General features: G+C 38.9%; 1 protein-coding gene across 3 annotated transcripts; it reads left to right on the plus strand.

The window, feature by feature from the left end:
• The first annotated feature begins 596 nt into the window (after window positions 1–596).
• Window positions 597–8,251, plus strand: si:dkeyp-97a10.2. 3 transcript variants are annotated; one of them, XM_037980582.1, is made up of 6 exons: window positions 597–680; window positions 1,251–1,434; window positions 2,634–2,999; window positions 4,996–5,235; window positions 7,163–7,262; window positions 7,537–8,251. In XM_037980582.1, the coding sequence occupies exons 2-6, from the start codon at window positions 1,383–1,385 to the stop codon at window positions 7,595–7,597; spliced, it is 819 nt and encodes a 272-aa protein (XP_037836510.1). In that variant the 5' UTR covers window positions 597–680; window positions 1,251–1,382; the 3' UTR covers window positions 7,598–8,251. The 3 variants fall into 3 exon arrangements, with proteins under 3 accessions (XP_037836510.1, XP_017279194.1, XP_017279196.1); XM_017423705.3 differs by having other exon boundaries at window positions 617–873; XM_017423707.3 differs by lacking the exon at window positions 1,251–1,434 and having other exon boundaries at window positions 617–873.
• Window positions 8,252–8,613: the final 362 nt, after the last annotated feature.

Genomic DNA, 8,613 nt, shown 5'->3' on the forward strand with positions numbered 1-8,613 from the left:
AAATAAGTGGTTCACTGTTTTAGTTGCATAACAAATATGTATAGTTGAGAAGACAATCCCATTTGAAAGTTTGTTTAGCTTTGGTTGAGCTTTCAGTTTTATCTCATTATCTCGTTTGTAACGACCAGCCTAACCAACCATTCGAAAATAAAATAACTTTCCCAGGGAAACTTGTTGGCCTTCCCCTTTACGTGCTTGAAAGTGTTTCTCAGTTGCAGGCTAGAAACAATTATTGGAAAAAACAAGAATGGAGAAAATCAAGTACTGTATTACCTCCTCTTTACAATGCAAAGCCATAACATTGTATTGTGTCTGCGGATAAGAAGCACAGAGTACAAAACCCATTTCATAAGAAAAATGCCATTGCATTATATATCTGTTTACAAACAGTACAACAAAACATGCATGAACGTCCAGAGTTGAACTTGTTGCATTGTTGGGGGAGCGTAAACGCTTGGGAGCAGAGCCTTAAACACAGGTCAGAGAAGAGAGAAGGCGCAGTGGAAGGAGGACAACAGAGAGTTCATTTGTTAAAAAGACAAAGCAGAAACAAGTATAGAAAGTACAGGAAGGCTGAGTGTACAGAAGCAGGAAACGGCTCGCAAAACAAGTGACGCCTACTTTGAGACGCTCACACTCTGTTTGGACCTGACCAGAAAAGACCTCACAGAGGAGAGGAGGTCAAAAAATGTACTTTTACTTTACTCTGCTTTGAAACTATTTCCGATAATGCCATGAAAAGTGCTTCGGAGGTGTCAATTGGTTTAGAGCCAGACATCTATTTGGACACTGAACTCTGCTGCCTTTTAAACTCTGACAACACAGAGTAGAAAACTGGTTCTGCTTTTTTTCATTTGTCTCAGCATTGCTCCGGTAGGTGAATCTCACTCTGACTGCTTCTATAACTGTAGGTTAAAGAACGAGACAAATTGCAGAATACATTTAATGCATGCAGGTTGTGTTCCTGTGTGGTTATCTGCGTTTTCTCACCCCGTTTTGTGCTGGAGAAATTCTATTTAACTTTTCTTTTGTTATTAAGTTTTGGCAGCAGATACTTTTCCGTTTGGCTCCAACTTCTGATTTTTGTGCATTCTGCAAGGCTGTTGTTTTTGTTGCTTTTTGGATACATCACAAATAAATTCAGGGAGAGGAAAAAGGATTCTCTAAACACTGGAACTTCATTTCTTAGAGTGACACATGCTGCTTTAATTGTTTCTTTGCTCTCATTTTAGTTTTGTGTTTTTCTCTAGAGGTGATGTTATTATTCATGCTGCAGTGACCCCCTGCTGCCTGAGTACAGAGGAAATGGTGACCTGCTGCTGCCACCACTGAAGTTGTGGACAAATTCGTCTTTCTGTGCTTTCTTTACACCAGCAGGCATTATGGATCTGCAGTGTTTCCTGTGCTGGAAAGCTGCCCTATTGTTACTCCTGTGTAAGGCTTTTTGCTGTAACGTCCATACTAATCATTAATAGAGAAAAAACAAAACATCCTGCGCCAACAGAGACCAAACTAAACATTTTTTTTAGATTTTTGCTAATTTCTTACATTTCTTCTTGCATTTAAAGTTAAAGTCCAATCATTCATTGAAGGAATACATATTGCACACTACCTTTCATGCCAGTTTTAGACTAAACTCATCTTATGGTGAGAAATTGGAGTTATAGTTGTTTAACATTATGCACAGTGTCATGGGAAATTGTAATATATTGTATGATCTTGCAGGATCTGTTAGAGTATGTGTTGTGAATGACTGCCAGCTACCACAACAACTAATTTTAGCTTAAAGTCAGTAAAAAAACAAAACAAAAAAAACACTGATGTATAGCTATTTGTGTTGGTGAATGTTGATTACCTGTGGCATCCATCTTGACTGTGATTGACTCCAAAAGATTATTAGTTATAGATGTTTCTATAAGAGAGTTTCATTGAAATCCACCCAGCTCTAACTTCATCAATTCGAGTTAAGAGTATGTTGGGTGTCAGTGTCTGTAAATCTAACTGAGATACAGCCATTCCTGTGTTTGCTAAAGTTTCTTTGCTGTGGCGTCCATCTTGTATTAGGTTGACTCCAAAAGTTAACCAGCTCTCGATGTCAAACCAATGATAACTTTCTGAAAGCTTCATTAAAATCAGTTTGGTGATTCATGAGCTATTTTGTTACCGGTTCAGACGAAGGGACACACAGATGAAGGCAGAATCGGACAGCGGCACATTTTCATTCTGTCAGACCACACAGAGGCACCAGCCTTTAGATGTTGCACTCTTACGAAAACACAAGTCTTCTGGTAAACGGCTTCTTGCAATAATAACCTCACTTGCAATATTTACTTCCTCTATGCTCCGCCAGTCAACTTAAGACACATGATTAATAGCTCTTGAGGTACATGTACACAAGCTTAGCAGGCTTTGACGCAGACTTAAAGATACTGATGTGGTTTGATGAATATCATATTAGGCACCACTGACATGCTTCATAAATCATTACTTGGCATTATTTGAAAGAAAGCAGCCACTTAATGGGTATTGAAACATATATGTTGTATGTTGATGACAAGTTTGTTTTATTTGATCTAGATTCTGTGAAAACTCTAGTGTAAAAATGTAACAAGTGGTCCAATCTTTGTCCTCAGTGCCGTGCAGGTTGTGGTGTATGTTGGTGCACATCACCAACAAGCAGCCTGTGCATGTAATCCCTGGCTCCAGGCTGGACCTCAAAGCCTGGATCAAGACAGAGCCCCAAGAAGAGATCTCCATGGTAACCTGGGAACGAGAGCCTGAAACTGGATTTGATCCGGTGATGGTGACGCTGGCCACATGCTCCGGCAGCAGCATGAAGTGCGCTGGTACGAGGCCAAACGTCCGTGTGAACATGGAGCAGCAGGAGACGACACTTCAGATTAATGGATACAGCAGAGCAGACAGCGGAGAGTATTCTGTGATTGTGACAGATCGCACAGGAGCCAATACCACTGCACGCTGCATCGTCAGGGAATACGGTACAGTAAGATGAGCGGCACGTCAGAGATGTTACTGTGAATTACACGCCTAGTGCTAATCTGCTCACTTGTTTCGTGGGTTTTAAGCTGTTGTAAAATTTTGCACACAGATATACATATATTAACAGTGCTTGTTTGTATACCAGATGTATTCAACCCAATACTATGAAAATATTAATGAAAGCAAAGTAACTGATAAACCACTGGGCAGATTTTAATGAAACTTTCAGAAAGTAATCATGGGACAAACATCTGCAACTGATTAACTTTTGAAGTCAACCCAGATTAGGTTCGCTGACAATCTGGCCAATTTTACACATATTGAGCTAATATTTGGTATGATAGTAGCTGTTAGTAAAATATCTCATGAAACACTTGATTTCAACGAAACTCTCAGAAAGTCAGTATTGGCTGTAGATCGACAGCTGATCGACTTTTGAAGTTACCTCAATTCAAAATGGTTGTCACAGTTAATTGACAAATGTCTATAACTTAGTCACATTTACAGTGGCTGGGCAAATTTTGTGGTGGTAGTAGCTGAGAGTCGTTCACAGCACGTACACCGAGCGCTGACAGACCATCTGAGATCACACAAGATACAGCATTATTGCATAATAATGAGCATATTTTTAAGGTTTGACCAAAAGAAGCTATAAGTCGATCATTTCTTAACATATGGTGAACTAAAGCTCTTAATCTAAAACTGCTGCAGCACCCTCCGAGCCCCTACTTCCCACAGCCTTGTGTCAAGACCCTTAAATACACAGTTTACAGCTAAAGATCAGACCTGTTTAAAATAAAGTCAGCTTTCCTTTTTTTGAGATTTCTTTTCATTGCACAGTGTGAATTGGTTTTACTTTTAAAAATGTCAAATTGGTGCATTTTTTAATGAAAATTTTGACTTTGAGTTTTTAATAATTTTACTTTATTGTTTATTTGTTGTTAACTTGGTAAAAGATGCTGAAGGTCAGAATGCACTTTTCACAACACTTTTTGATTAAATACTTAGAGTTTTTTTAGTTTTTCTGACAAAATAAATAACTGAAAGACATCAACATGGTTTCTGTGAAGCTAAGGTTTCAAGGTCAAAACAATTTTTCGTTTATCCCCCGAGGGTAAATCGATTTGGTAATTTTTCAAACTGGAAACTATGTGATTTGCAAAAACAAGGATTAATAAATTCTAAACTGTTAGTCGCGCCCCAATGAATGTTTTCTTCTCAAAGCATCTGCAGAAAGGTCACACGATGCTGGGGCTCTTAAAGGGCAGCAGATAGTTGTAATGAGGAAATATGGATATAAATGCTGCTTTCTTGCAACATTTTCAGCGGGTTGCAACAGCAGTTTATTTAAACAAAAAATTCTGTCCCCGCTCATAAATCACACTGAATAATGACATAAAAGCAAAAATGTTTCAAGTATATCGGCTGATGTGTTCTGGCTTTTCCCCATTTCAAATTCAACATTATTGTAAGTGTTATAAATATTCTTTAATTTCACTTCAGTGCACATTGTTTTCTTCTGAAGGTGTATTTCTCATTTAATAATGTAACACTTGAAATTAAATTTGCCTAAAGGCTTTATTCTTCTGTTCTTCCCTTTTGTTTTTGTCTCTCCGGATGATTTCTGTCTCATTGTGGCTGTCTGCTTTCCTGCTTTTTTTCCAGCTCTTTTGGCTCCAACAGGATCAATTCATCAGCTCCACTCTTTACATCTTCTCTCTCAGCTTCCAGTGTTTTCCGTCATCCCATTTTCCAACTTAATACCTCACTCTCTGATCCCATTATTGTCTCTGAACCTGAGCCAGCTTCTCCTGACAGCATTAAATGTCTCTCAAGGTTCTTTGTCTTGGACCCTCTTAGACAGCCATGTACCATTATTCTTGTTTTATAACAGACAGAAGCCTACAGCTGAGCCCTTTATCTCCCTCTTGTTTCTATCCAGCTCTCATACCTCTCTCCATATTTGACCTCATGTCTGTTCATCTGTCTTTGCAGAGGCAGTCCATCATGTCTCCGTCAGCATCAACGTGTCCCACTCCTCGCTGGTTTGTGGCGAGGCGTGGGGGACTGACCCCAGCTTCAGCTGGCTCCACGAGAGAGCCGTCATCACCCAGACGGTGGGGAGAGTCTCCAGAGACGGGACAACGTTGTTTGTGACCATGAGTCCCATTTGTGGCCACTTCACCTGCGTGGTTAGCAACAAGCTGGGCCACAGTTCAGACACCTACGCTGCAAGTAACTAACGTTCAGTCTGAGACTTCTGTGTGCCATTTTACATAAACATTAATAGTGTTCTAACGCCGTAAATGCAGTTTACAGCACTCATCAGTACTTTTATCTCAGTGGTGGAAGCATAAAATGAAAGGCATTAGCTGAAGTGGTAAAACCACCAATGAGTATCCTCCCTTCTCAGATGTATTGACTCATTTTCAGTCTGCTTTTGCAGCAAAACATAAAACAGGTTGAAAACTTTCCTCTGAATAACTCCACCAAATCCTCCAGGATTCAGATATGGATTTATTTGTACGATAAAACTCTTAAATGCTCCTTTCTGTGATCGTTTCACAAAAATAACCCCACTATATTAAAAATACAATAAAAATGGACGCATGTAATGAAGCTAAGCAATGCAGAACATTACATGTTGATTTCGATTTTACATTGTTTGATTTATTTAATTAAACAGGAACGATGTACACGAATCAACTTACAGTACAGACAAGTTAAATGTGAACGTGCTCAAGTTACACAAAAGACTATAAGATTTTATGCAATCTGTTAGCACTCACATTGTGTGTTGGAGATGACTCTCAACTACTAAAAGATCATGTTTTAGTTTAATATCTGTGAAACAGATTGAGTTTGACCATTTTTGTGTCTGCGAAACTCAATAAGCTGTGGCAGCCATCTTGGTTGGAGCTGACTTCAAAAGCTAGTCAGGCATAGATGTACATCCAATAATTTATTCAATAAAACTCATCCAGTGATTCATGAGATATTTTGCTAACAGACAGACACATTTAAAAAGCTATAAAATAATAGGCGAGTTGTATCATGTAACAAGATTACCAAATGTTGATTCTTAGAAGGCCATTTTTTATATTTTGTTGAAACGATAACAAGAAAAGAAATGCTTTGAGTTCATTGTGTTGTGTGACCTTTGACCTCCCTCAAGGCAACGTTTCCTCTTCCTTCTCTTTTAGACCAAACATCTGTCAGAAATAAGCTGCTGACTTTATCGGGGCACTCTGCAGCTCCAGAGATGAAACGCATTACCTTCAAAGGTCAAAGGTCAACACAAAACAACAATGGGGGAGAATTAACACTGTTCAGTGTATGACCTGAGTGACCAGAAACCTTCTGAAGATTACTGGGTTTGGAGAGGGGTATTTGCAGTCTGAAATTATAAAATAAAGTTTTTATAGGTGGCAAAGATAATAAACATACCTGAGCCTGTGTGTGTGTGTGTGTGTGTGTGTGTGTATACCTGCGTCTGTTACCAAAATATCTCATGAACTACTGGATGAATTTTAATTTTAAAAAATGCTGAAAGTGATCACTGAATGTACATCTACAACTAATAAATTTCATTTTTTTTAGCATTTTCAAATTTCTAATTTTCATTCAGAAAACGTCTGAAACCTACTCTATACACAAAACATATAAAAACAGAATGAGTCAGATATTTTTGGAGACTCGTACATTTCCAAGTGCTTCTTTTGCAATCTGAATAAAAATATCAGCATATAAGAGAATAAAATCAATTGTTTAAATTGAGCTCAGTGGTGGGTTTTCAGACATCTTGCGTCTGTCTGAGTCTGTATCCTGACTGAACTTTTGTTGCTTGTATTGTTGCTGCTGTAGTGTTTCAGTGAAAAAGGATTTTCCAGACTGTGATCAATAAATCACTACCACCACCACTGCTGCTGCTGCTACCAGAGCTGCTAAACGGGCGAGACAAATACAATTCTTCGTATCTGCCGAGAGGCGTGATGATCCAAAGACAGTCAGGGTATTTTAGGATGTTTCTTGTTTTTTCCTCCTGCTTCACATTTTACTGAGGGTGCAGACTCGTTGCTGAGGACATTTAGAGCAGCCGTGTCAGATGTCTGGCTTTGTTTGACCTTTTTATCTGTTTTTTTTGTGTGTGTGTGCTTGGCAGCACCTTGTAAGTCTGAGGGCAGAGGGATGACGGCGGCTGTTGTTTGTCTCGTCCTGCTGCTGCTGCTGTGTGGAGGAGTGCTGGCGTTCCTTCTGTGGAGGTACAGTAATGCACTTTGTCAGGCACAAATCTCATTTCAGGCTATGCTCTGGTGATGAAGCCAACGCTGTGAGAAAGAAAAGCACACTGTTAAGACAAGGGGAAAAGAGTGAGAGTACAGAGTGAAACAGAAAAATGCGACATGGCATCCTCCCACACAATATGCGACATGACAGGCCGGGCTGCGTCTGCTGACAAAACAATTGTCATTTTTTACTTGAGTCTGTTCTCAGTTTGTCACTGCTGTTTGATCTAAATTGAACACTTCTTTTCAGGAGACACAAGCACAACAACAGAGGAGAGAGGCTGCACGAGTATTTGGATGAATCTCTCTAAAACATCCAGGAGCCTGAGCTGTTGCTGAGAGGACTCAGAGGAGAACCGTAAATGGACCGGACTGTGAGGGTGGATCTTCCTGTCCTGTGAGCAGAGTGACCTTACGCCGTGTCGGACCATTGTGAAGAGTGAACTGCTTTCTGGCTAATCCCAAATATCCAGAAGTGGATCTCTGGCAGGAGGTGGCAGCTGTGTCTTTACACTGCCTCCTGCTGGGCTCTGCCTGAAAGCGTTTGTTAAAAATGTGCTCCGTTAAACTATGCATCATGTCAAAGCTGCACTTTCCTTCTCTTATAATGAAACATTTCTACACAATGTTGCAGCAGGTCATTTTAAAAGAAAAAGACATGAAATAGTCTAAAGTTGTAAGCTTGGTTACATATTTTCTATCAGACTCCATTTTCAGTGTATAGTCACATACTTTCCTGCATATAAATCTAGACCTGAGCAGTAAGCTAAATATTTTACTAATACATCTAAAAGTCTGAAGTCTAGATCTTAAATCAAAGATTATAAAACTGTAAAAAGTGATAATGTTGTTTTAACAACAATTTGTGACCCAAGTGAAATAGGATTTTCTGCAATAGCTTCTCTTTATTTGTGTTTGTTATATTGAATAAGTATTGTTTAATAAATATATTGGTTCATTCCTGACCTCATGTTTTTTTCTTTTATACATAAACGGCTTATATCTAGAATTTTGCAGGTCTTTTCTGCACTACTAATTTGTTATTGTGTCAAACCTCTTCAGCGGCATGAAGTTTAAGTTGGAGTCATATCAGGACTTTGGCTTGACTGCAAGCCAAACCTTCTTTTTTTTTTACCAGAATCAAAGAATCAGAGGCATCCACATTTTCCGATGTCAGAATATAAAATAAGTCAAGTTTCCTGTTTCACTCCAAACAAATGCCTCTAATATAAATTGTGTTTATTTGACAAGGTGATAAATGTAGCTCTGTGTTTACAGTTTGTTTTTATTTATCACTGAAAGTTACTTCCAAGCACTGATTTTACAT

Source organism: Kryptolebias marmoratus, linkage group LG16 (assembly GCF_001649575.2).
Source record: "Kryptolebias marmoratus isolate JLee-2015 linkage group LG16, ASM164957v2, whole genome shotgun sequence".
Lineage (NCBI taxonomy): Eukaryota > Metazoa > Chordata > Actinopteri > Cyprinodontiformes > Rivulidae > Kryptolebias > Kryptolebias marmoratus.

Excerpts from the sequence above, each read along its gene's own strand:
- si:dkeyp-97a10.2 (XM_037980582.1), top strand. The coding sequence starts at position 1,383 with ATGGATCTGCAGTGTTTCCTGTGCTGGAAAGCTGCCCTATTGTTACTC. Across the intron at positions 5,236-7,162 it reads TTCAGACACCTACGCTGCAA|CACCTTGTAAGTCTGAGGGC; the intron begins GTAACTAACGTT and ends TGTGCTTGGCAG. Across the intron at positions 7,263-7,536 it reads CTGGCGTTCCTTCTGTGGAG|GAGACACAAGCACAACAACA; the intron begins GTACAGTAATGC and ends ACTTCTTTTCAG.